At 43.4% G+C, this 27,960-nt stretch overlaps 1 protein-coding gene across 3 annotated transcripts; it reads left to right on the top strand.

Moving 5' to 3' along the window:
• Positions 1-25: 25 nt before the first annotated feature.
• Positions 26-27,960, top strand: tpcn1 (two pore segment channel 1). 3 transcript variants are annotated; one of them, XM_015366399.2, is made up of 28 exons: positions 26-135; positions 723-983; positions 9,532-9,662; positions 10,501-10,677; positions 11,307-11,420; positions 11,684-11,814; positions 11,921-12,009; positions 12,108-12,142; positions 12,544-12,602; positions 13,114-13,213; positions 13,537-13,653; positions 15,747-15,871; positions 16,955-17,003; positions 17,089-17,152; positions 17,312-17,356; positions 18,244-18,300; positions 19,009-19,062; positions 19,451-19,523; positions 19,971-20,078; positions 20,413-20,484; positions 21,449-21,538; positions 21,992-22,107; positions 23,040-23,086; positions 23,596-23,664; positions 24,056-24,152; positions 24,537-24,676; positions 25,401-25,481; positions 26,048-27,960. In XM_015366399.2, the coding sequence occupies exons 2-28, from the start codon at positions 875-877 to the stop codon at positions 26,174-26,176; spliced, it is 2,478 nt and encodes an 825-aa protein (XP_015221885.1). In that variant the 5' UTR covers positions 26-135; positions 723-874; the 3' UTR covers positions 26,177-27,960. The 3 variants fall into 3 exon arrangements, with proteins under 3 accessions (XP_015221885.1, XP_006640532.1, XP_069038181.1); XM_006640469.3 differs by having other exon boundaries at positions 26-214; XM_069182080.1 differs by lacking the exons at positions 26-135; positions 723-983 and adding an exon at positions 7,611-7,890.

Here is a 27,960-nt window from a genome sequence, read left to right as displayed (position 1 = left end):
GAACAGACACCAGCCAATAGCATCGCAGCAGAGGCGGGCCTGTGCGCTGGTTGTCTTCAGGCTCTTTAATGCTGTGCAGGGTCTGGTTACAAAATGTAACAAGAATGTTTTTGCGCGATGTTTTTTAAAGGATTGGTATGTTTTTTTGGTTCCGCGAAGGTTACCTAAAAGCCTGCTTTTATTTTTTTCCGTTTTGGAAGATATGCACGTTGGGGTTAGTGGAAGCTAGCTTAACTCAAAACATGACAGCTCTTCACTAGTTCAGAATAAATCGTCGTGTTGTTATTATCAACAACAGACAGAAGTTGAGACCGTTTTTCTCTCTGATATCTTAACTCAAGAAATTAAACCTAAAGAAGCTGTCGGAGGAGCTCTGTTTAGCGCTATAACGTCACAAAATCGGATAGTTTTGTTACTGAATTTTTATCTGAATCATGTTAAGTCGTTTAAATGCATGTACACGTTAGAAACATTGATGACTCCGATGGTCGGTACATGAAATACAATCTGGACTAGATTTCTTTTAGTAAAAAGAGATTTATAGCGCTTGAAATACGATCCGATATTTGCTTTTATTTTAGTGTCCTGTAGCGGCGTTGGCACAATAAAACGCACTGGGTTTTTAAAACTAAACCTGTCAACAAACTGAAGCTAGACTCTTCAGTCTCTTCAGTTTGGTGGATGTAGCAGGTGAACTGCTGGCTCTTGGTTTTGCGTTGCAGTTTACCACTCCGAGACGATTGGCATTGATTATGCAAAAGGAGCTGGAGAAGTTTTGGATAAGCCAAACGAGAAACCCACTTGGTAGGGTGGCTTGATTGTGGGACAGACAGCGAGCGAGGGTCGCCCTGCCCCGGACAGGCCTTTTCGGAGGATGGCCAGCAACGCAGATGACGACGTACCGCTCATCCTGACCTGGGACGAAGCCAACTGCGGACTGCTGGGCGGCGAGGAGCCAGACAACGCGGAGGTGACGAGCGAAAGTAAGTTTTGCTTCCCTCCTGTTGGGTGAGTGATGGTGCTCTTGGACCGAGTCCCGGTGTGGAAATTTCGTGTTCACCGTTCAATTTGCAAAGACAGGACCTAGCACGAAATGATAGTGCACGCCCAGAGCTAAAGGTCTGTTGTGTCCCATAGCTGCCTGTCGTGTTTCACTTAAAACGGATTATAATTGAATTCGTTTCACAGTCTACACCCACTGTAACGAGGTACATTCTGTCCATCATTAAAGGGTGGGTTTGGAAGATTTCAAGGCCTTCACATAATGGCTTTCCCCCCGAGCTTTGTCATAAAGTGATCTTTGTACCCATTGGTCTTTTTAATGCTTTAACTTTTATTCCTCTCTTTGCTTTAAGTCCTTAATCAAATGCTTTTAAAACTTCCAATTTAATCTCTCACTATATACCGCTTTCTAATGCCCGTCCCTGAGGAGTTCTGAAAGCTTTTTACAAATTCTGACACTAAAGCAACACAAGTTTCATTGATAGAACGGTGAAGCTTTGGGTCCTCTAAGAGCGATTTATACTTCACAGCAGTTTACAGCCTTTAGATGTTAAAACAGTGCGTTTCGCTGTGCTTTAGCGTTGAAACGGATTTGTTGGCACCTTGCAGGGATGCCCAGATGCGAGTCTGGGGCTGATGACCTTTTTATAATTGGATTGTGTCTGTTCTCTAATATTCCTAAATTTGTTGTATCTCAACTGATGAAGGCATCAGGAGCTGTGCCAATGGGACAAGTTCTAGGCTCTTATGTCACCATTTCATTTTCTACATGGAAATAAAGGAATTGAGAAAGAAAACAAGGCTTTTTCATACCAAGTATCTGTGTCTCATCTAAATGAGTTAAAACAACTTAGTGACCAGTAACTGCGCCTCTTGTTCATGATGCTGATTTGGATGTAATTTGGGAGATATTTCCGAAGATCTGGAATGTGATACAGTGCATGTAAGAAGTTCTGCTTCCACCAAGATGCACTCCTCCTGGGACTGGTCACAAACCCTGTATCCATAGCAAGCAGTTCATTGAAACAGAGGCCTAAACACTACCCACACACAAGGAAAAGATGAAGCCAAACCTTGTTTTAATTTCCAGCAAATGCAACTGAAACTGGTTGTGAAAAGAAATCTTGAGCCAATGCAGATGTTTAAGGATGTGGTTTCTAGTCCATTACTAGTGGAGGAACTTGATGAATTAGAGATCGGATGAGGTCTTGAAATTGAAATCCTCAGCAGATGACCATGCAAGGAATCGCAGCAGCAGCAAAAACATCCAGTGAGAATTTGGTGAAATGCAACATGTTTTTTTGCATGTGTTTGCAAATGGCTGTGTGCTTCAGTTGACCATTGGGTGGGTGGAGCGCGGTGCTGTTGCAACACCCAAGGTTTAGGAAGAGGAAGAGGTTTAAAGCGAGGCGTGATTAGCGACCACAGACGTCTCGCATTCCAGCAGCACAGGAGTGGAGGATGTCCTGGGCAGATCGTCAGGATGTCTGCTTGGCTCTTGTGTGGCAGTTTGGAAAAGCCAAAAAGCAGCGCGAACCCCTAGACTGCTCCACAGAGGGCGCCAGAGCTATAGCTAGCAAGCCAGCTGCTGTCTGTGCTAATCACGCATCTGGAGAGACTCTAGACCTCCATCATCTGCATAGCAGGATACAACCCAGGAAGAATGACTTTGTTTTTTTTTTAATTGTGTTTACTGTTTAACCTCTTTCAGGAGAGAGAAAGGAAAAGCACAGAATCTACCAGGCACAATTCAGAGTATTTCACTAGAATGGGTTACACTTGGATTAAAGCACAGAAGCATTTTCGACTAGCACAACATGTTTGTAGAAAATATATGCAGAATAAGTCTCCTATTCAAAAATCTCATTTCATGTTTAACCAGTGGTGAAATTGGTCAACAGTGTCGGCTGTATTTGGCTGTATAAACATTTTAATTGACATTTAAAAGCAGAACAGATGGATCTGCCCCAAGATGTGAAAGATGCTTAAGCTGGATGTCTTCATCCACGCTTTTTGTGCAAGACTCACAGGTGTCCCGCTTGCTGCTTGACGTTGGTCAGTGTCATGCGCCAGATAGTGTTTTTCACGCTGATTCACCCTAGAATGCTAATGGAACATTGTCACTGCAGATGAAGGCTAACAAAAGCCATTTGTCTACAAAAGAGAAGTCACTGCTAATCTAGCCACCAGTCAGTGTGCTAATTTACAGAAGAATATTTTACTTGCAGCTCATTAAAAAGTCAAGGTGTTCTAGGAAAAGGTGTGGTTAAGAAAAGTGGGTTATTTTTGGGATGTACTTCTAAATCACTGTGTGTTACCCTGAGCAAATCACTAAACCATCTTCAGCTTTATGCTTTGCAATGTTCTTACTGACTTTGCTGCAGCTGTTGTTCTTGCAACTTTTGGCATCTGCTACAGTAAAGTCACTTTGGACAGAAGTGGTTCCCGAGTGACTGAAGCGTCCATGAACTTCAGCTGCATTAGTAAACTTTCAGATTATAGTCCCCCCACGGCCTTCCACTGGAGTCACGATCCTGGCACAGAAAAATGGTATTAGTTCACTTGTGCTGTTTTTTAAATGGACAAATGTGATCACTTTTTGTAGTTTGGACAATATTTATGATGTGTATATTTATTTTATAAGGATGCATATTGACGTGGACAGGATTTCACCCTCGAACAGGGTGACATCATGTGCCCAATGTGGCTCTGGTTTCTTGTAAAGTGGGATACACAGAGCAACACACTGCCACGTTCAAGTGAGCTCAGATACACAGAGCTACACACTGCCACGTTCAAGTGAGCTCAGATACACAGAGCTACACACTGCCACGTTCAAGTGAGCTCAGATACACAGAGCTACACACTGCCACGTTCAAGTGAGCTCAGATACACAGAGCTACACACTGCCACGTTCAAGTGAGCTCAGATACACAGAGCTACACACTGCCACGTTCAAGTGAGCTCAGATACACAGAGCTACACACTGCCACGTTCAAGTGAGCTCAGATACACAGAGCTACACACTGCCACGTTCAAGTGAGCTCAGATACACAGAGCTACACACTGCCACGTTCAAGTGAGCTCAGATACACAGAGCTACACACTGCCACGTTCAAGTGAGCTCAGATACACAGAGCTACACACTGCCACGTTCAAGTGAGCTCAGATACACAGAGCTACACACTGCCACGTTCAAGTGAGCTCAGATACACAGAGCAACACACTGCCACGTTCAAGTGAGCTCAGATACACAGAGCTACACACTGCCACGTTCAAGTGAGCTCAGATACACAGAGCTACACACTGCCACGTTCAAGTGAGCTCAGATACACAGAGCTACACACTGCCATGTTCAAGTGAGCTCAGATACACAGAGCTACACACTGCCACGTTCAAGTGAGCTCAGATACACAGAGCTACACACTGCCACGTTCAAGTGAGCTCAGATACACAGAGCTACACACTGCCACGTTCAAGTGAGCTCACCATTCACCAGACTGTCCTTTGCTTTGCTGTGTTCATCTCAGTAATTTGGATTGTTGATGTGCAGTCTAAAACATATCCAGTCAAAGAGCATTTTAGTGTGCTCAGTGTGTGTGTCATCTTCTGATTCTGCTCTGGGGTGAGACTCGTACTTCCATCCACTCCTTAACCGCGGGAGCTGGAGCCTGTCCCAGCAGGCACCGGGCACACGGCAGTCCTTCACAGGGCAGATACAGGCACACGCTCACAGCTGGGCCAGTTTTCCCAGAAGCAGATTAACCTGCCAGGATGTCTTTGAAACCGGAGCACCAGGTGGAAACCCACACAAACACGGTGTGAACATGCAAACTCCATGCAAATGTAGGGATGGCACGCCAGGCATTGTGAGGCAGTAAAGCTCAACAACACTCAATTTCAGAACAACACTGGGATACGCTGAGAAAAAAAAAGACATCACTTTTGGGGGGTTTAAAATGGACTTTTGTGGTTTTAAGCAAATAAAATAAGCATCCCAAGCTAAGAATCACAGGTTCATGTGCCCACTAAATTAATCCTGCAGCCTTAGTGCCCTCTCACTGACTAGAAACTGCTTCCTCAGCAGCAGATGTCTGTCTGTCTGTCTGTCAGCCCCCTGGTCCCCCCAGGGGTGGGTGGAGCAGTTCTGTGCCATGGGGGTGGGGACAGTGGCTGAACCCCCCCCACCCCACCCCCAACAGAACTCTCTTTCCTCTTGTAGACTCCTGCCTCTTGCTCTATGGGAAGCGGCTGGTACTCTCTGGGTGTTTCCTTTTTCCGAACGAGGGGCGTGGGCATTAGGGGAACAGGAAAGCTGGATCATCACTGTCCCAGGGAGCTTATTTTGCCTCAAGCTTGCTGTGCACAGAAGTGATCTATACAGTGCCACTGGGGGATTGTCAGAAGAAGCTAGCCTTAAGTTGAAATGAAAGAAAGAATATGCCTTTGGATTGTTTTTTTATTAGCTGGTTCAAGAAGAAAATCAATTAATGTATTTTGGTTATTTTTTAGTTTTGTGGTCTCACTGCATTTCCAGTTATCTATCATCTCTCATTTTGTGACCTAACACCTGGGTGGAGTTGGTTTAGAATTTAGTACAGCACTTTGCAAGCTTGAGACCTCAGTGTTTTTTTTTTTCATTTTTCTCTGGATGACAGAAGAATTGCTGTGCTTTTTTTTAACCAAGGGCCAGTGTTTTACAGAGTTGGCAAAGGAGACCACATCCTGTCTTGTGGAGAATGAAAGCTAAAAGCCTGCTGTAAATCCAGTCTCAGCTTTTTGATGCTTGACTCCTGTTGGCAATTTCAGTGGAAAGCAGCGTGTCGTTCCAGAATGTGGGTTAACAGGTTCTCCACAGAAGCCCTAAGCAGGTGGTTCTGTACCACAGGTTTTGTCTCCACACAGCCGTCAGGGCCACCTGTCGCAGTTGCAGCCGCCTGCTGTAGATTCAGAACCCGGGAGCAGGATTTCCTTGCTCATGAGGGCCTGCGCCTTTCCTTGTGAGTGCTGTACAGCACAGGGGAAGTGCTTTGGATCTGTATGGAGGATCAGAAGACGGAAAAATACGGCTTTTCATTTTATGAACCCCTGCTGTCTACAAATGGATGGACAAACTTTGTGCTAAAACCATGACAGCATTCCAGGAATAAAAAATTGCTCGATCTGGTAGCAAGAAAGTATTTTTCTTGAGAAGTGGATTTCTGTGCTGGAATAAGGAGTATGTGTTCATAAGGAGAGATGAAATTATGACTGGTTTTGCATAGGAAATAATTCTTAGCTTCAGAGATATTACCAGATCTTGTAGTATTGTATATTCAGTGACGCCAGTATCCTCAAACTTAAAAGTATTCATGGAAGAGCTGATTTAACTGTCATAGAAAGAATGGATGATTATCTCATATCTACGTGAACCACAAGCAGCTATTAAAGCACACCAAAACTATGCACAAGTTGTACTTCAATTGGTTTGAACCCAGGAGAGGTTTGTGAGCTTTGAGGGGTTAGTGAACTTCTGGTGTAGATTAGTGTGCTGATGGCTTTACGGTCTGTCTCGGTTTATGGCTTCGTGTTGCAGGCAGAAGAACAGAGAACGCAGGCTGACAGTCTATTCGCTGCAGTGCTGTGGAAGAAGTTAGCTGACATATATCTAACTCTAAATACTCTCTTTTAAAGCTCTAAAGGTTTGAGTTACTGTAATTAAAAACGTGCTTCTTTGCTTGTTTGAGTATAAACCTATTTCTTTTGGTTTGTAGAGTAGCAATTGAATCAATTATCTCTCAGTTTTTTTTCAGAGGGGTGTATACAGAGGATTTTAGCCAGATTAATTTTTCTTTGGTCATTCACTTAGATCTTCTACCAAGCCACTGCTAACAGATCACCACATGTTGCCCTTTAAGAGCAGAGAGAAACACTGTAGTCCTCACTGGGGTTCAGAACTTTGGCCTTTAAAAGATCCCTAGAGGAGAATGTAGGGTGTGCCATCTTCAGAAAACAATTATACTGTGTTTTTATTTGAAAGAATAATTATTCTCTTTTCCTGCTCTGGGAGGCTGTGGACCGTAGAGCTTATCACTTGGTTTCCATTCGGGTTCATCTAAAGAGCAAAGAACTCTTTCAGGTTGGGAACTCTGCAGAATAGTGTCCCTGACAAAAAACAGAAGTAAAGAATATTGTGAAGTTACTGAAAAATAGTCAATGCTGTGTTCAAAGGGTAAAGACTTCATAGCTGAAGAGGAACGTTCCTGTGTGTCAGCATTTACTGCAGTCGGCGGCATTAGCCTTGTTCACAGGCGGTGGGCCAGTGACTGTCTTGAGCAGTGATCTGGGAGCAGGCTGGAAACAAGACTTTCAGCTTACAGATCCAGCGTTTCAAGCCCCTACTTCCCAAACCCATTGGAAAGTAGCCTGTGATCTTCGGTCTCGCTCTGCGAGCCAGACAGCTCTGACCTGGGACCAGCGAGGGCTCTCTGCTTGTCTTATTTCTCTTTTAAGGTTTTGTTTTAGTTTCTCTGTTATTCTTGTGAAAATCCACAAGATCTTTTTTAAAGGCTTTATGCCTTTTGTTTTGGAAGTGTGTGATGTGACTTCGAAGGGAATGTTTAAGAGACAATCAGAAGACTTGCACTGAACTCAGGAGAGCCTCTGGGAGTATGACTGGCCCAGACTGGGAGTGAAGTGGAATGCAGAGACTTGCCTGAAGTGTTGCAGAGCACAAGAGAGCAGAAACTGCCAGGCTCCATCCTGTTGCAAGGCATTGAGGGCGTTCCTGACTGTGGCCAGGTGCCATGCCTGGCAAGCAGACCAGCGCTGCTGGCGAAGCCCCTCCAAAGCCAGATCCAGAGACCCCTGCTCAGATATCCTCCTTTAGCCAGCTGGGTGATGCCGTGGGTATGTGTTGGCGCCAGCCTGAGATACTGTACACTTGTACAACCTGTACATTACAGACACACCCTGTCTGAAGACTACACCCTGTCTCTGTTCTGCGTTCTCAACATTTGCCTGTTCTTTCCCTATAGTCTGTCAGTTTGTGACAGCATTTACAATGCAGATCAGGGGGTTTTAGTTACTTTGCTGTTTTTTTTTCCACTTTTTATTCATATAAAGTGACGTTCTTCTTCTCTCCAACCAGACAATCTTTTCAACCTTTTCTTACCAAAATTTCCATTTAAAATGTGAAATTATTAGAGTCATATAAAACGTCCTGCACCAGCTTTCGGCAAACAAGGATCTGGTTGTAGAGGTTCAGCAGGTGAATTTCTGCACCTGATTGTAGACTGTCACCAGAGTTTGTCGGTTTCATTCTGGTATGATCGCTGAGAGCTGCCTGGCTCCTCTTCCTGGTGCAGAGGGCTTGTTTATGTTGCCTTCCTCTCTTCCTCACTGGTACTGTGGCTGTAGAGGTGAGCTACGACGAGGACCGTTTGGTGTCTCTCTGTAGTTCTCAGCTGTAGAGGGGAGGAAGACAGTTTAGGTCTACAGTCAGCAGTACCTGCAATGCAAGTGATGTAGCTGTTGCTCAGTGGCAGGATTTCTCCTAGAATGACAGTGTGGCAGTACACCTCCTTACTCCCCTGACAGCTGTTCATCTTGTGTTTAGAGCTAACTGAGACATAACTGCATGATGCGATTAATACAGTATAATCCACATTTCTCATAATTCAGTTATAGCACCTTCTGTTGCTGGTTTAAGGATTGGAGACTATTACGCTCCAGAGTAAGGGTGTTATTTTTTTACCAGAGCACAGTTCTTTGTGTTGTAGCATTGTTTCAAGGAGAGAGAAAAAACAGTAGGGAGGTGCTGTGGATAAAAAGTACAAGAGAAAGATTTTATCCTACTTGTTTCTGCTTTGATCTTCATTCCACTAAAGACGAGCAGCTGTTTGTAGCTCTAGATTCGGCAGTAGATTTGGCACCATCTGTGTGAAATTGGAGCTCTCTTGCGTGCTTGAAGAGACCAACATTGCAAGCACATTTGGGTCAGTCTGACTTTGTTCCTGAAATGACTATTTCTTTTCAGCGAAGGCCCCCAAATCTGCCCACCTTTGGATTGAAGGGAGGAAGTCAAGGCGCTGGGTTTGTAGGCATCAGTGTTCCTCACTGATTTCTTACATCAGTATGCATCTGTTGGAATTCTAAACATACCAAAAGTTGTTTTTGGATTATATTTTTCTGTGTTCCCAACTTCATATTTTTACATACAATTCTGAATTTTCTTCAGACATTTATTTGGTTCCCAGCAGAATATGAAAATAGAGACTATCCCTCCATCTCTTGTGCTCAGGAGTTTTTCACCCAAAGCTGTTCTAAACCCGTTCCCAGCACTCTACGTAACACATGCATAGAGATGTAGCTTTGCATGTGATTGCGGCCTGAACCCTTGTCCTTCTCCAGCCTCTGCAGCAGAAATCACCAGCCCCAGTGATGACGTTGTACCTGGTGTTACGCTGGGCGTTTAGCGTGGGCTTGTGCTCTGTGCTCCCGGTTGAAGATGAGGTCACCAGTAGATTGTCTCCTCTCTGCCCTCTCTAGATGGAGGTGGCTATGACATTGTTAACAGCACAGCAGTCTCCACCCCGGGGATGCAGGACTACAGAGCTCAGTGTGGCTCCCTGCGCCAGAGCTGGGAGATGAACTACCAGGAGGCGGCGATATACCTGCAGGTGAGGAGCGGTTATTGGCCTCTGGAGATGCTACACTTTGTAAAGTGTTGTAATTGATTGCTTATAGGTGATTCTGCTCCTGCTTAGACCTTACTTTGGAATTACAGTTAATCATTCCAGGATAAAGAAAACCTGGAATGGCAATGTTGAGTGCAGGGAATGGATTTTTTGTACAGGTTCCAGAAGCTGTATCTGTGGGCTTCAGAGCACTGTGCAGTGCTGTGATGTTTTCCCGTCTTATTTTAATTTAGAAAAAGAGAAATATAAGCATCAACGCCAGCTGACAAATCTACAGCATGAAAATAATTAATTTAACAAATTTGGGGTTAGTCACATTTATGCATTTTTATTTCTTATTTGAAGAAGGAAACCCTTTTGTAACCTTGTCTGAAACAGACTGCCTGTGAGTTGAGGGTTGGTATGTCTGCCAATTTGTCTTTGGTTAACAAGAAACTGAAGTTCTGTTACCTCCTAGGGAAGAGCTTGCAGTTACTGCCACTCCTCCAGGTGGCACTGTCTCCCCTGTCAGACACTGCAGCATGTTCAGTGTATCAGGTGCTGAATGGTTGATGGGTGAATTTGAGGAGTGTGTCCAAACTTTATTTGTTATTCTTTCCTAGAGGATGCAGGAGCTGAGACACATACAGGTGCCCTGAACAAAATGGACAGGGATCAAAATGGCAGCGCCATTCATTTTTCTCTCATTTCTTCCTTAAATTAAAGTTATTTTGGGCGAACCCGTCCCAAGAAGCTGTTGAATTTGTTGAACGTGGAGGTCCAGCTGGGAGTGTAGCAGCTCTCTCAGGGTGCTGTTCCTTGTGTGTGTGTTGCCTCACAGGAAGGGGAGAACAATGACAAATTCTTCACTCACCCCCGCAACACCAGGGCGCTGGCCGCCTATCTCTTTGCTCACAACCACCTGTTCTACATGATGGAGCTGGTGACTGGGCTCCTGCTCATGGTGCTGTCGCTGTGCGAGGCTCCAGCTGTGCCCAGCCTGCGCCTGGACGTCTACGTGAGTACAGCATGTTCCCCGCCTCCCACAACTCACCCAGCTGCTCTGTGGAACGGATTATTCTGGAGCTCCTGTCTGGCTTGATGAGTAAAAGTCCCCTGTCAGCTCTCCCTCGGTCATTAATCCGCTGTGGCCAGGGTTACCCAAGCAGCTGTGCATAACCAGCTTCAGGTGAGTTTGTAGTCATCCAAGGTAACAGCCAGGAATTCAAGCAGCCAGCTCTCCAGGCTGTAAGTCCTAAAAGAACCAAGACTGGGACGTCTCAGATTTAGAGACGTCTGAAAGGAAAATGTTAGACAAGCTCTTAAATGTCAAAGATTACAGGGGACCACTTTGCAATGAAGTAGAATTCCAAACTCACATATGGTATATTTCAGAGGAGTCTGTGATCTAAAGCTTCCTCTTCAGAAACCGAGTTTGTAATTTGGAGTTTTTTTTGTTCTAGAGCAGAGAGCATCTTTCTGCAGCTTTGTTGAACGTTCCTGTCAGCAGTAGTCTTCTCATTCTAAACCCACTGTTACCCTTTAACAAGTTGAAATGGGAGTTTCCATGAACGTCTATGTTTTGTCAAGCTTTTCCTCTTCACTCACCCTGGCTCCTCTCCCTGCTCCCGGCTGTGGGGGCTGCAGGTTCACGCTACCCTGGAGCTGCTGGCTTTGCTGATGGTGGCCTTTGAGCTGTGCATGAAGCTCAGGTGGCTGGGCTTCCAGACCTTCATCCGCCACAAGAGGACCATGGTCAAGGTCAGAGCAGCCCGAGAGGCTCATGCTTACAGTGCATCTGGGTGGGGTCACCTGGTATAGAGCGTCGGCTTCTTCAATGATTTCTACCAAGCATGGATGGGTACACGCCACACGAAATGAAATCTTTTCTCTTGGTGTGTTTTAATGGTTCTGAAATGTTGTTGGGTCACTGGCAGGCTGAAGGAACTAGTTGCAGAGGTGACGCAAGTCCAGCACTGGCTTCTCTGTGGTTGACTGGTCTCGCCCTCTGTCTGTCCTCTCAGACCACCGTACTGCTGCTGCAGTTTGTGGAGGCGATAGTGGTCCTGGTCCGACAGACCTCCCACATGCGGGTGACGCGCGCACTCCGACCCATCTTCCTGGTGGACTGCCGGTACTGCGGCGCTGTCCGGAGGTAGGGGGAGGGAGATGGGCCGCCGTAGCCCCGAGTCTCTTGTAGATCAAACCATTTGAATTGCTCTGCGTTCTGACTGGTGTCTCTCTCTCTCCTCTCCTTACAGGAATCTGAGGCAGATCTTCCAGTCTTTGCCTCCTTTCATTGATATTCTGCTTCTGCTTCTCTTTTTCATGGTTATTTTCTCTATTTTAGGTAAGTATTTTCCCTTTAACCCTCCTCTGAGTACACTTTATTACTATATAGTGTGTTATATTTTAAATTATTTCTGTATGTTGTTTTATTTCTTCTAGGATTTTATTTGTTTTCCCAGAATACGTCAGACCCAGTAAGTTTCTGTTTCTGAGGTTCTGTATCTTCATTTTCTTCTGTGGCAGATCAGTCCTAATCAAGTATATCACTCAGATACAGAATTTGTTTCTGGTTTTGCTTCATAAGAAAGATTACTTAGATTATTTATCTAAATCAAAACATTGGAGCATAATGTTTGGAGTTTAGGGGTGTTCTGTACTTTAGCTGAGCCTTGCAGTTAAAGTTGATTGCATTCATACTGTGGTTTAAATCACCACTGCTGATAAATCTGTATATAATGTCTTAGCTGTACCAATCATATGTTGTATATTTAAATAGAAACTCAGTCTTTATCATCTCCATCTTGTAAGCAGCTTTGGAACCTTCTTCTTTCAGCTGCAGTGTCTTTCTAACTATGCAAATGTACCTGTTTTTCAGTATTTTAACACTTTGGAAAACAGCATCGTCAGCTTGTTTGTGCTTTTAACAACAGCCAAGTAAGACCTGTCTACCTTTTTATGTTTTTACTGTTTTCTTTTAATCAAGGGTTTTAAACATCAGCCCATCTCTTCTAGTTATCAGATCCAAGCAGTTTCCCAATTTCCACTATGATGTGTTTTATAATAACAAAATAAAAATATTTTTTGTCTATAAGCAATAAGGTCCAGTGAAAGCACATTACACCTCTAACTGAGATCCAGATCCAATAAAAAGGAGGTGAAAAGTTTAAGACCTGAGAAGGACTAAACCGATCCAATTAAACAGTAAGCTCTTAAGCTGTTAATGATTTAAAGGCTGGATTGAAATACATTTCTTCGTACAGAAAGACTTGGCATTCCCAAATTGAAAGGGTCTAAAACCCAGAACGATCTAAAACCTTTTGAAATGGATCATGGACCCCGGAGCCCCTGGTCTGTAAGAGCCTGGCCAGCAGAGCACAGACGTGCGCGTAGTTTGGATTTTCTTCTCCACCTTTCCTAAAGAACAGCCCTGCTGTCGTCTGTACAGCTTTCCAGATGTGATGATGCCGGCGTATTCCAGGAACCGCTGGTCCTGCATCTTCTTTATCGTCTATCTCTCCATCGAGCTCTACTTCATCATGAACCTGGTGAGTACAGGGCGGGCGCAGGGGCAGGAGTGGGTGTGGTGAAAGCGGGGGCAGGGGCAGGAGCAGGGGGGGCAGGGGCAGGAGCAGGGGCAGGAGCGTTGGGAGGGGCAGCAGGCGCAGGAGTGGGTGTGGGGAAAGTGGGGGCAGGTACAGGAGCAGGGGTAGTGGGGGCAGGAGCAGGGGCAGGAGCAGCAGGTGCAGGAGTGGCGTCGGGGGCAGTTGTAGCGGGGGCAGAGGCAGCAGGCAGCATAGTTAAACAAAAGTGTGTTCTTAGGGAAGTCTACTCCTTTTAATCAGATCGGACTCTGTCCTTGTCTGTCTAGCTCCTGGCAGTGGTGTTTGACACTTTTAATGGTGTGGAAAAGATGAAGTTCAAATCCCTGCTTCTGCACAAGAGGTCAGCCATTGACCATGCCTTCCAGCTCCTGGTCAGCAGACAGGTGAGTGCGAAGGGAAGCCCAATCCAGACGCAGTTTGATCAGAGCACCGTGATCTGCAAGAGCTGCTACAGGGGTTCCATGTGCTTAAAGCTTGGGCTTTAACTCTGCTTGTTCAGGGTGGTAGTCTGGTTTCAGGTTTCTTACAGTTATTAAATGAAATGAAAATGGTTTAGTAGCAAAAAGCGTGTAATAGGTTTAGATAAGTCTTAACTGTTACCCAGTTTGTTAGTAATTTGTGATTAAAATTAGGACTCTGGGTTCAATTCTGGACCGTTACAGTACCTGTTTGGAGTCTGTATGTGCCCGTGTTTGAGAGTGTTCCCTCTGGATGCTCCAGTTTCCTCTCACAGTCCTCAAAGATACTGAGTTAATTGGCCATGGTGTGAGTGAGTGTGTGTCTGTCTGTCTACATAAGGAAAGTAGTTCATTCCTTACGAGATCAGGAATTTTGATTTATTCTTTTAAATTTTTAAGTGAAAAATTATATATTTTTGTTTGTTTTATAAAGAACTAGAACTTTTCCTCTTAATTGTGTGCAATACTCTTAGAAGCACTGAAATTAAAGACATTATTTAAATAGACATTTATTATTGGATGCTTTTTGTCCCTCCTGAAAAATTTGTAAGATTGATCTAGGTATATAGTTTTTATTGAAATAATATCGGCTTAATCTGAACTACTACTTTCAATTTCTTTGTTCGTTGACAATTTTTTCTGAGCAAATCTTTCCTGGCTGTGAAAAGAAACTTGTGAAAAGAATTGTCTAGAGTTTCTTTGTATGCTTTCAGCATTTTTTTAACTGATTGAAAACACGAGTAAAACCTGACAAAAGCATTTTCAAATTAATTCAAGCCTCAGTTGCTATGTGTCTAAGTGATGTATATTTTTGTGCATGGATACAAGTTGTGTCCAAAGAGGATTTGATACACATCACTTCCATTTTTAAGTTTTGTTTTTCAGTTTCTCACTTCTTTCATTTCCCCTTTTTCACAGTAAATCTTTTGGCGTTTCTGTTGTTATTTATTGTTCTAACTCGGTGTAGGGAGACACAGCTCAGAGGCATGTGTGCAGAATCCTAGTCCTCATGAGACACAAGATCTTGGTGAAGTCCATTCCCTACACCAGCTCGTAGGCACCTAGAAAGTATGTCTTTGGAGGACTTTCGCCATGCCTCTGTGCCAATGACTGAATTTTAGGAAACTGTTTCCAGTTTTCCTGTAGAGCTTGCGTGTTCTCCCCATGTTTCTTGACAGATGCTCCAGTTTCTCCCAAAGACATGCTGGCCCACATTGCATCCCCGTGTGTTTTTGTACATGATTGAACCCCATGCTGGACTGGAATCCCATCCAGGGTGTAGTCTCACATTGAGCCCCGAGCTTCCAAGATAGACATTGGTTTGCTATGAGCCTTAATGGAAATAAGCAGCTTTCTGATAATATGTCCTGTAACTGTCCAGCCTTGGTTTGGGGGATTAAGCCACTTCACACAATGATATGGAGTTCTGAGTCTTTATTTCTGGGGTAAATTCACAAATCATATGCAGTTTACAAATTCAAATAAAAAACAATCTACCGTCTTGGCTAGATCCTCAAACAGAAAATAGATCATAACTCAGTTCCTTAAACAGGCTCCACAAATCACCACTGTACTTCCTAACCAGTCTAAGTTCCCAAGTCTGCTCCCAAGCTCACATTCCTCACACTACCTATAGCCATGCCCACACCTGCTACACATCAGCACACAGCACAGAACTCATTGATTTGTGCAAAGCAATTACCTGATTACCAAATGCCAACAATCAAGGAACTAATTGAGTTAAACAGTTGTCAAAAGGACTAGTTTACCTCTTTGCAGCTCATATTGCTCAGGTTTAATTGGTGTGTCAGTATCTGAATACAGACAATCCTATGGCAGTTTGCTTCCTCGCTGCATGAGCTAAATGTTTAGGGTAGCTTTTAACTGTGCTTTTGGTGAATTATGATTTCAACAGAATATCTGAAATCTGCAAGAGATTATTCCAGAGAAGGTTGTTCTAATAAGAGAATGTCGAATGTCCTCAGTAGCACTGTTAAGAGTAGCCTGTCTTCCTTCAGCGACCCAACGGCGTTTCCTTCAAGCAGTTCGACGGGCTGATGCGATTTTACCGCCCGCGGATGAATGCCAGAGACCGCTTCCTCACCTTCAAGGCCCTCAACCGGTGCGGCAGCCCCCTGCTGAGGTAACCTCTTCCCTGCCCAGTTGCAAACTTGCACCCTAGAGACTCCTCTTCCCTGCTGCCAGCCGTTCTTGAATATTGTAGCCGATTAACGCGTTAGTGTTTTCATGCTGTATGTAACACAACACCGGCCAGGTGTGCCAGTTGTGTTATTTAATCAACTTCGGCTGATTGAACCAAATTGTAGAGTACAGTTTCCATTTGACACTTAAGCCTGCCGTCTTGCTGTGCAAAACTTTGAAGAGACATGAGTTTGTTTATAATTGACTGGTTCTGGCAGTCATGGATAATTCACATTCACACCACTAATTTGAGTGATTTTTCAATTTAAGCAACAGGACATAATTCAGTCTTGAACTATTATTTTTTATCCCAGAAGATGCTTCAAGTATTCATCCTGCAGCCAGGCAGCTTCCATTAACCATGGCAGTGGAAGAGCTTGGTTAAGCCATTACCAAAGACCCTACCAGCCTATGCATAGCTTACTGGTCTTCTTCGCAGGCTGTCCTGTACACAGCCCTGTCCTCTTCTTTGCTGGAATTCATCAACAATGGAGACGGCAGATTGTAGCACATAAAGCAGTGACCCAGGCCTCAAGCTGGAATTACTCAATCCCTGGATCTCATTTTTAAGAGGGTGTTCTGTTTTAGGCTTTTTTTTATTTAAAACATTTTTTGATAATCTTAACAAGATACAAAAAAAACCCCACAAAAAACTGCCAAACAAAAAAGCTCAGACTTGCTTATGCCTTTTTACAGTTTTCTAGTTCACATAAAAATTAAGTCTGCGATAGATGTAATCAATGTCATAAACAGTTACGCATGGAAGCAGTATGAATCTCATTCTTTTTCAAAACATTCAAGAAATTAACCCCAGATCCAATGGAATCGCTCCAGAATGCCTGTCCTATTGAAATAAGTCCTCTCTAGTGAAATTGAGCAGATCATCTCATTGAGCCAGCTCTGGAAACAGGGTACAATGACACATACCCATTCTTTAAGAAGAATATTTATTTTTCCCCAGATACCAGACAAGCTTTCATTCCTGTTACCCTTGCAGTAATGCTGTCTTTTTGCTGTTTTCCAGCTTGAAGGATTTTTATAACTTCTATGAAGTAATTGGCTTGAAATGGAAGGTATGTCTCTATCCGTCTCTGCTAGCTCTTGGTTTAAAGTTTAATTTGTCTTGTTTTGGCTGACCGAGCTGTGTGTTTTATTAAGGCGCGGAGGAGTGGGGAACACTGGTTTGATGATCTCCCTCACACTCCCTTCCTCATTTTCAAAGGTAAGAAGATTGTGATGGATATGCAATGCGGAATTGTGAGAATTAATTGGAATAGAGATATTCCAGTTTTGTGAAACATTCTACTTTAGTATTAGATTCTTCAGCAAGACTTCGGTTTGAAATTAAGGCCTTTAATTATTTTTTTCTGTTCTGTTACAGGCATTAATATTCTTGTAAAATCCAAAGCTTTCCAGTATGCAATGTGTAAGTCATCTTTTATTTCCTGGTTTTTGTCTCTTGAACTGAAACTACCTACATTTCTAGCATTAGAGTGCAAAGTGCCTCGCAGATACATGCAGTGACATGCAGATAATCAAAGGAAATAAATTGAAGGGTCTTGCAATCACAGTCTTCCTTCAGAAACGCAGTGACAATAGAGGTGAGAAGAAAATTGAGCTAATCTAGATGAGGGGGAGAGACAATGACAAGATAGAGGTAATTAAAATCCAGTGATGTACACTAATACTCAAATTATAGAGCGACACCTTGAAGTGTTCCACCGTGGCAAAAATTAAATCAGAACTTTGTTATACCCACGAAATGCAAATTACAAGCCCAGTACTTACCTGTGGGTTTCAGTTAGGTAAATGAACCCACATCACGTCTTGGGTTTCTTATTCATAGTTGGCAAATGAGTGTGTTTTAATTAGTCCTGGCCAGCATGTGACTGCAGATAAGTCATTCTGTTTGATACCCTCCTTGAAATGTCCAGAATAAAATTAAAGTGCACCCTAGTGTTTTATATTTAGTGACCTTTTGGTTATTAATTGCCAAAATCTCAATCAGTGCCTAAGACCAAGAGTTGAACATAACCTGGGCCAGAAGATGGTGAAATTGTTTCTATAACTTGGGCAGCATGAAGAATACCAATCATATGGTATCAAAATATTTTCTAATTTCATCCAGAATCTGTATAACAAGCCACAGATAGGATACATTTATTAGAAAAACCCTTATGGTTCTACATGGAAACTGTGAATCATAAAACATTACGTTTGCATTCTGTGAAAGCATGCGGTTAGCACTCAGCATATCGTACCAAACATCCTCTCATGAATTAACTGTTGAACATTTTTTATTTTCTCTGGCAGATGCTGTTGTTGCAGTAAATGGTATTTGGATCCTTGTAGACACCTTCATGTTAAACAGTAAGAATAACCTGCTAATCCTCATAACTGAATTATTTCATAAAAACCAAGAAATACATTTTCACTCTTAATGCAGTCTTATGCTATTTACATTCTGTACATAATGTGTTGCTACATGTTCAGGGTACATGGGTTAGGGAATTCTAAAAAACAGTTAAACATTAAACATTTATAACTATTATTTACAATCGTGTGGCGAGTACTGTATTGTGGGAAGAAGAAATCAGATAAAACGGCATTGATGTCTTTTTAAATTATAATTGAAATACATTTAATTTAATAAAAACATCACTATTTTTTTTTGCCGTGCACAATTGTTCCTTGTGGATATATCCAGAGAGTGTGGTACTGTTGTTTCATTAAAGCCGTTTCACCTAAATCAGTATATCAGTATCAGGGCCTACACCTTTTGCTGTTTCTACATTATTTACAGCATGAAAATAGTCTTACATCAGATAAAAAACAATGCAAAGCTCCAAAGTGTCTGAGCCAGTAAAGGTCCGCACTCAGTGTACAGTCTGAGCGCTATACTTACAGTATCAGTAATTCATGTAGTCCATTTTTTAACCTTTTGTTAAGGTGAAAAGAATAATCTCAATCCTGCTTTCGCTTGGCGTAGCTTCTTCAGCTTGTGTCGCCCAAAGTGTGCAGGAAGCTGTTGTGCTACAAGTGCAGGTCATGACAGCTCTTCCTTTCGCCTGACTCTAGGTGGATTCTCCTTGTCCAAATTAGTGCCCTGGAGCTACATTTTTTTCCTCACAAGTAAGTTCACCTTTTAACCATCAAAACATGAGGCATCTGAATATTTGTTGTATCATTGAATTATTTATTCTTTTCCCCTTTTTTTGCTCAGTGTTAAAACATCTGCCTCTGTGCTATTCTTCTCATTTCTGCCTGAGAATACTTAGATTCAACTTGAAAGCCTAATAAATGAGAGCTGTGTGAAAGATCAAATTCTGCTGATTTTAAAAATCGACGTCTTCACTGTCTGTGAGGTTTCAGACTTTGTTAGTGTTGGCACCTGACGAGGCGCCCTCTAGAGGAGTTATCACTAACACGCTTCAGTGGTGCAAGACCCCTTCCAGCCTCTAGAGGTCACTGTAAGACAAGACGAGACTAGATGAACCTCTCGAGTTTCTTTCTCTGCCAGTTTATGGTGTGGAGATGCTGTTAAAAATCTCAGGACTGGGACCCCTAGAATACTTCAGCTCTGGATGGAACCTGTAAGTATTAAAGACATTTTTAGTGTCCTTCCTAATACTTGCAACTAAGGTGATGCAAAATATTGAACAATATTCCTATTCCTATTGGGAGTTCAGTGGCTGGATTTTAGTGAACCCCAGGTAGTCAGATTGAATGGGTTCCACACGCCCACAGCTCTGTGGATAACGATGATCCCTTTGTCACTCCAGAAACTGTTTACTGATCCTGGTTCCAGCTACAGGACTTCCTTAATACTCCTACCCAAGAGCAGGAACGGGTCCTCATTTTCCGTTCCAGATGGTTTGTACAAATCAGCTGCCAGTTCTGCTGGGGATTGGGAATGGATTTTTGGAATGGGAACTGAAAACCTCAAGTGGCACCAGCCTGGACATCAGCTCTATGAGGGGTCTGTGGGGTCTTTGGCAGGAGTCTGTTTTCTGATGATCTTTTGCTGTGTGTGTCCCCAGGTTTGACTTCTCAGTCACAGTCTTTGCCTTTCTGGGCCTCCTCGTCCTGGCGTTTGATATGGAGCCCTTCTACTTCATTGTGGTGCTCAGGCCACTGCAGCTGCTCAGGTGAGGCCGGTCTACCTCGCCTGCTCTTCCCTCTCACCACAGTGTGTGCAGGCGAGCTCAGGCAGAGCAGGAGAGCGGGCTACTGTTTCCTGGCAGACTCTCAGCAGGGTCTGCTCTACACTCACACCAAGAAACCTTGTTGTCTGGAGGAAAGTGAAGAAGAGCTGTCTGACTGGATATTAGAATTACTCGATTCCTCTCTTTTATCTCACTAAATGCAAAAGTGAACAAGCTGAAGTCTCCCGAGGAGCTGAAGGGGTAAATGTGCTCATTCAGAGGGCAGGGTGACAAGGATGTTTCTTGTGTGTTTTGAAATTTGATTTTTCTGTTTCAGGCTGTTTAAGATCAAGCAGAGGTACCGTAACGTCCTGGATACCATGTTTGAGCTGTTTCCCAGAATGGCCAGGTAACCTTCAGGGGCACTGTGAACAGTCCTACACTTCATATGGATCCACCCGTGTTTCACAATGGAAAAAGGCTGGAAATAGACAATTTAGACAATCTGCTGTTGATCTATTTTCAGACCAACAGAGAAAGTTTATATTACAGGTATATAGCTGGGAAAGTCCCACGCTGGCAGGCTGTCATGATGTAGGAGCTGGGTGCAGAATTGTCTTTCTCACCAAGAGAGGGAGTCTGACCCTCAACACCACACTTGTGACTTTCTTCATGTAAGACTTATAGTATTCTGGACAGCACTGGACTTTATACTGGTGTGTATGCCTATAGGCCTGGTGTGTACCTGCAGTCCTCAGGAATCAGGGGACACACACCTCTGAGCTATTCCCCCTACATTAGACAAGATGGACCTTTCCAGCGGAACATACCATTCTTGTAATATCTAGAGCTGACATATTTAATATAGAAATCAGATTTGGTCAAATGTATCTGACTTAATAATTATAACCAGCACTGGAATTCCAGAATTTAAAATTCTACATTTCTCCATCTGTGTTGTAAAGTAAATTGCAGTACTTTGTTACTCTTAATTGTATTGATCCAGCTAATCTCAACTTGGAAATCTGATTAATGCCAGTTGTCAGTCAATATTCATACTTTTCTCATAGCTGTTAATATTCACCCATTCTGTCTAGACTGCTGTTTGCTTAAAGACAGATAACAATGCCTCAGGAACATGAGGACAGTCAGCAAGAGCCTGTTGAGTGGTTATCTGTCCTTTTTTAATCAGAGAGCCTTACAGCTCACAAGTGTTCATTCAAAGTAAATGTACTACAAAGACCACCCACTGGTTTTTGATGTACTTAACATCCCTGTGGGATTGTGTCGAGACTCATTTTAAAGTGCCCTGCTCTATGGCATTTCATCATCAGGCTGGTGGTGATCTCTGGTGTCTGTGTTTTTATCTGCAGTCTGGGACTGACCCTCATCATTTTCTACTACTCCTTTGCCATTGTGGGGATGGAGTTCTTCGCTGGTGTTGTCTACCCAAACTGCTGCGTGTAAGATCATTAATAAAGCTAGTTTTTTTTATTTTAAACCCAGTTATTTACCTAGTTCTGCTGCCAGTTGTCCCAATCCTTGGTTTTGTTCTTCCACAGTTGTTGATTGAGACATCAGAAAATTGCAGTGGTGGTCCATGTTGCTCTGCTCATATCATACAAAGATTCAGCTTTCAAAATGCTTGAACTGTGGAGATTTTTGCTGATCGCTGCAGACGGTTCTTCCACTCCCAGTCCTGTTCGTGTGCACATATGGCACTGGGGATAACTGGGCTGCTTTGGAAGCAGTAATGAATACATTTATACATGCATGTTTGATTTTTTATTACAGAGGAATAAATAGGTTTTCCAACTCTTTCTGCAGTATTGCTCACCATATTATTTAGAAGCAATTGGTTAGCTCACAAAATCCCAAGCCTAAATACATCCTAATAGACCCGTTTTGTCTCTTAGCAACAGCACTGTGGCCGACTCCTATCGGCAGGTCAGCATCACTGTGGGCAACCGGACTGTGCTGGATGAAGGCTACTACTATCTCAACAACTTCAACAACATTCTCAGCAGCTTTGGTAGGGTTAAAGATGCCAAGGGGTGTGATTGATCACTCTGGGTTTTTCAGTGGATGAGCAGAGTGACTACCTGACCTCTTGCCCTTCAGCTGAATTTATTTTTTCAATGAAAAATTTTATTCATTTTTTAATTCAAAAGCATCCCGTTGGTTGGCAGACCCTTAATACATACTGTAGATGTAAATATGGAATTCCTGCTGTTCACAGGACTAAGGAATGAGGGAGGTAACAACACAATGTATGGACACGTCTGTGCTTGATGGGTCACTCTTTCCTAGAACTGAAACATCCCAGAAAGAACCACAACGAGACTTGACTAACTCACACCTCCATTACCCATGAGAGAGAACTAGGAAACAAGAGGAGAGAGGCATATATTATATAATTGATGTCATAACTGATCTATGTGTTAAATTTAATTTAATACTTGTACTGTATCATTTTAATCTGAAAGTTGTTTTTTTTTCTGGTAAGACTGTGATATTCAGCGCTGATCACATACTGTAGATGGCAAATTTCACTGGCAATAATTCTAGTATTATTCTGGCTCTTGATACAGAAAGATCAGGTATAAATGCAGTCATCATTCTCAACTTGCGTTTAGGCCAAAGGTAATTAAATTGAAATCCCTAGGTGATCAACTTGCTAGATGGCCTCAGTTGTTTTAAAAAGATGAGTGAAGATTCTATACAGATCTTTGCATTGTGCCTCATAGATTTAGGTTGGTGTCAGACAAGATCAAGACAAGATCATGACAAAATGTATATGTACATCAGACTAGTTTGTCAAATTCTTCTACTCCATCCAAGCCTTCGTGTGGTAACAGTAACGCTGTATTTCATTGTTTCCTGATCTGAGTTGTTTCATGTCCTGCTTAGCAAGTCCTTTGTGTTGAAATGAAAAACATTTTTTGCTGTTATCCTTTCTTTCAGTGACACTGTTTGAGCTGACTGTTGTCAACAACTGGTACATAACTATGGTGAGTGTGAAGCATCATAGATGATGAGGTCTTGCTCATTTCGTTAAAGATGTGCTCCACTAGGTAATGACTAATAATTATTAGAAACTCATACGTTTGTTGCAGTAGACAGAAAAAAGGAACCTGCTCATCAACTGTAGTCTAAAAGCCAAGTCTTATTGTTCTTTCACCATTGTGATGAGAACAGGCCATCAGCTCATCAGAACTAATCATTTTCTTGTATGCTGAATTCTGAAAAAAATAAAATAAAATATATTTTGTCCATTTGCTATTTTCTTCATGAAGTTTTATTTATTAACTCATCACAAACTCTTACTTTCAGAATTTCCACTTAGGCATTTATGTTCCATACACTGTAGGCCTTGATATTACTATAGTTAGTCTTTCTTATTCCCTTTAAGAAGCTTCGTAACTCAGACTTAACTGTTGGAGCTCCTTCAGTCTGGCTGTAATAAGTCATGTCCCCGTCATGGCCTGTGTTCCTGACTCCTCTGTACTGTTCCCTTCAGGAAGGGGTAACGTCTCAAACAACACACTGGAGTCGTCTGTACTTCATGACCTTCTACATTGTGACCATGGTAAGCTCAGCCACAAGCTCGCGAATAAACAGTCTTGTTACAATTCTTCTGAGGGGAAAGACATACACTTGCAAACTTCCGTTTTACTTCTGTGTTGGAGCTAAATGCTAACATGCCTCTCAGAAGCTGGGTAAACTGCCTGCTTCTCAGAAAATGCATTGAGCCAAACCCAACTGCAGCTTTTCCTCTCTGACATGACGCATGCTTCAGTTGTACACGATTCCCATTTTCTTTTGTAAAGGTAGCAACGTTTTAAAAGCATTTGGCGAAATTGCTGTACAGAAGGAGTCACTTGCACCGGGGTATTTAGCCCTGCTGATTTACTGACGCTGGCTGAGGTGGGAGACCGATGTCCGGAGGTGTAACACACCTGTCTTTCTGCCTGACGCAGGTAGTGATGACCATCATCGTGGCCTTCATTCTGGACGCCTTTGTCTTCAGAATGAACTACAGCCGCAAGAACCGCGCGCCTGTGGACGACCCAGAAGGTCAGGGAAGACTGTATTTGTGAAGACCATGCGAGAAGATATCCTTACAAAGACAGTACATCCTGAGGAATGGACGTTGTGAGAATTGGTTAGGCAGAGAGATTTTATTGTTGGTCTCTGGATAAACCTGTGAAGGGCTTTTAATGAGCCAGGGCAGTGCCTTCAGTTATTGGTTCTTGAGAGACAGCAATTTATAAAAACATGGCACCAACACTCTGCTTTAGTAATCGAATCACTGAAACGGGAAACGGGCTGGCTTTTCCTAACTCCTGAAGCGGAAGGGTGGCTCTGGGAATACGCGTGGCCAGCTGGAAGGAGAAGAGCCACGGCGCAGTCGTGGGTGTGGTTGAGCGCCGAGGTGACGGTGTGTCTCTCCCTCCACAGGTGAGAACGGCATCGTGTTCGAGGCAGAGGTGACGAGAGTGGAGGTGTTGGCTACTGTGGAGCTGTACAAGAAGACCTGCCCTGGGGCATCTGTCCAGTCTTCCCTGCAGGGGGTGCTGTTGAATATGGAGCGCAGTGGGGTGAGAGCTCAGTCCTGACACCCATGCATGTATCCCACCTCCCTTACACACAGGCCGGCTGATTGGTACTTAAACACTCTTTAATCCTGGGTGACCAGAGGTTTATTAATTGGCAACACATGTAAATTATTAATCATTAAAACCAGTAATTTGTTCAATCATTAGAAAAAGGTTATTTAGAGTGATCTATAAAAATTACTGGATTGTGGCTTTCTGGGGCAAAGAATGACCAGACTGCGGCTTTCTTCTTTGCACTGTTACAGCCTGTGTTCTGTAAGTGCAACAGTCATTGTTATAGTGCAGAGGTTTTCAGTCTTTTCTGCCTGGGGACCAGTTTTCAAGAATTTTCTCCCAAAAAGGACGACCCAGTTAACACCAAATGTATATTTCAGTTTGATATAATGGAAAAATGCCATTATTGCTCTTTAAAATCAGAACTGCAGATTTGCCAGTGCTCTTTGAGTGTTGAGTTTTACACTCTTTACAACTTTAAAGCCACTCCACCAGGGGGAGGGAACAGCACCCCTTTATTTCTGGGGTACCCCTGGACAGTCTCTGAGGAAGCCCAGGGTGTAGACCTCAGTTTTGTTAATGAAGAAATTAATTGTAGCCCTGTTCTGCTGTGGCCTGTTGCTCGCTGTTTTATTGTGCGTCCAACGGGAAGCAGAGCCAGACAGAATCCAGCCGGCTCTCAGCGTGGCCCTCTCTCTCCTGCCCCCTGCAGCACGAGCCTCTGGTGTTCCTGGGCAGGCGCTCCCGCACGAAGAGCGATCTGAGCATGACCATGTACGAGGAGGAGATCCAGGTAGGGTGTGAGGGGTGTGGGGGGTTATCACACGGGCAGGGCAGCACTGACTGTGTGAACTGACCCTGAGCAAGCAGCTAGGGAATCTTAAGAGTCTTGCAACTGTTATCACAACCACTACCTCCCTGCAGAATTGAAGTATTCCACTATTACACCTAGTGTGCGTTCATCTCCCATGTTATTTTTGTAATGTTTGGCTTCAGTGGTGCGGTGGTAGCATCTCTGCCTCAGACCCCTGCGCCCCCGGGCTCAGGGACTGTGGTGCTGGTTCTCTCAATGTTTGTGGGGCTTTCCTCCCACTGGCGTCGGGGAGAGCTGGCCCTGGTGTGAGTGTGCGTGTCCTGCGGTAGCCTGGCGTCCTGTCCAGGGTGGTCCTGTCATGCGCCTGTTCCCAGCCGGCTCCGGCTCCCCTCACAGCCCTGTATTAAATAGCTGGATGGATGGTTTCAGAGGGGAGTTCGGATATGGAGAAATGAAGCTGCTCTCGAGATGATCGGCGCCTCTGCTTTGGGGTGGCCTGTCTCAGCAGTCACGCTGTGTGCCCTGTGTCCCGTGCCGTGTTTCAGGAGTGGTATGAGGAGTATTCCCAGCAGAGCCAGCTCCAGCAGGAAAGAGAGCCGGCAGTGAGGACCAGTGGTTCCATCAACCAGGCCGAAGCTGTGGATGGCCGCCAGCGCTCCCGGACCGTTAACTAGGACCTCCCGGGTCAAGAACGTGCAGACCGGACTCCTGGCAGCAGGCCCGCGGGCTTCGTGTGCTGAGCTGCTCATCTGCGCTTTCCTGAGAGTGAAAAAACCTCTACCTGCCCGGATGAATACACCTGGGATCTTTCATTCCGGGAAAACATATTGAAGGTTTGCAGTTCTTAAAGGTTCTTGGGACTGGCATTTATATTTGCTCCTTAAATTACAATAAAGAAATTAATCTTTTAACTGTCACCACTTTTCTCTGGGGGGGAGTTCTGTTTGAGTGTTAAGAATGAGCTTTCTGTTTGTAGTGATGGGGAGTGTCTCCTGGACAGGCAGAACATTTGACTCACAGTACCTTTGCCATGCCTGTTTATATGAGGAAGTAGATAATTGGTCCCAGTACAATACATCGGCAGGGCAGAGTTAACTGGCTGATTGGTACTGAAAAGCTCAAGAAAAATTGTAATTATAATACATGATGTTATAGAGTTGGGTCCCTGGGTTTTGTAAGCTCCTCACATGGAGAGCAATTGATCATTATCAGTGTTTCCCAGTACATCCGAAGAGTCTTTAAAAGATTCACTGTACTGGGAGCTTATAAGATTTAAACTGGTTGGGGAAATGAAGGGTACTAGAACACTTCTAGGAGAAAATATAAGCTATTACATTCCTCCTTAACAGGGCTTTATTATTTTTTTAAATCAGGTAATGCATATAGACAAATCACGTTTTATTGCACTAAATCTGAGATCCTTTATGGTTTTTTAAAACATTTAAATTGTGGTTCTAAAGGCAAATGTACTTGCTAACAAGCAGCCTTTTGCTGCATGATGTCAGGACATTTTCAGAGCAAGTTTTCTTCTACAAAGTCCTATAACTACAAGTTGTTAGTGCAGAGATTGTTTTTTGAACAACTCTCTTGAACCCAATATTAAATGGGCTGATAGAAGAGTAAAGAAAAGAGCTTTATTTCTCAAGCAAGAGAGAGGAGAGGGGGTAATTTATTGGAGATTTTCAGGAATGGCAGGGCTGTTTTGTAAGAAACTCATTCTTCATTCTGCTCACTGCTGGGCTGTGGCTGATACTCTCGGTTACTTTAAACCTTTTTAAACTACGGAGTCAACTACAGAAAGTGGTCATGCATATTGTTTTTTTTTATGAAACATTTAGCAGCTGGCCAGCTCTAGTCCTTTTGTCTTTTTGCAAATGTTCTTAAATGCTCAAGAAGAACTCCTGAGAAATTATTTTACAATACTGAGGGTGTCAGAAAACTCAGCCTTCTTTAAGTCTTGATATTTATACTTTTGGACAGCTTTTCAAAACCAGCTACCTCTGGGTGGCCTTGTTTTATCATACAAAACCTGACTGCTTTGTCCTTCCCCAGTCTCTTCAGGGCTGAAGCAGGCTGTTCAAAGCCATGCTGTATTCTCACAGCTCTCGAACAGGGTTCTGGGCTGGGAGAGGCGATTTCAGAATGATACAGAACATGGTCTGGCCTTGCTGCCTGCTGTTCTGGATTGCGTACAGAGTATTTGTACCTACTGTATTTATAATTTTATGCAGCACTGAATGGGTGTGCACTTATCATCTTCTTGTCAATTCAATGCCCTGCTAATCTATATTTCCTCTGTAAACTCCTGGTTATATTTAGCTTGTAACAGCCCGTGACACTTGTCACCATTTATCCTACTAAACGAAAATAATGTACTCATGTTTTAAAGAAATACAATTTTAATTTTATAATATTATTCTGTAACTGTATAATTTTGTGTATTAAATTTTACCAAATA

This window comes from Lepisosteus oculatus, chromosome 22, assembly GCF_040954835.1.
Source record: "Lepisosteus oculatus isolate fLepOcu1 chromosome 22, fLepOcu1.hap2, whole genome shotgun sequence".
In the NCBI taxonomy this organism is placed as follows: Eukaryota; Metazoa; Chordata; class Actinopteri; order Semionotiformes; family Lepisosteidae; genus Lepisosteus; species Lepisosteus oculatus.
The sequence above is the reverse complement of the archived record's forward strand: the minus strand, read 5'-3'. Positions and strand labels throughout refer to the sequence as shown.

What these genes read in the sequence shown, in the direction of transcription:
- tpcn1 (XM_015366399.2), top strand. Translation starts at nt 875, where the DNA reads ATGGCCAGCAACGCAGATGACGACGTACCGCTCATCCTGACCTGGGAC. An exon ending in TAATTGGCTTGAAATGGAAG is followed by an intron (nt 17,004 to 17,088) that starts GTATGTCTCTAT and finishes TGTTTTATTAAG; the next exon opens with GCGCGGAGGAGTGGGGAACA. An exon ending in TCCCTTCCTCATTTTCAAAG is followed by an intron (nt 17,153 to 17,311) that starts GTAAGAAGATTG and finishes GTTCTGTTACAG; the next exon opens with GCATTAATATTCTTGTAAAA.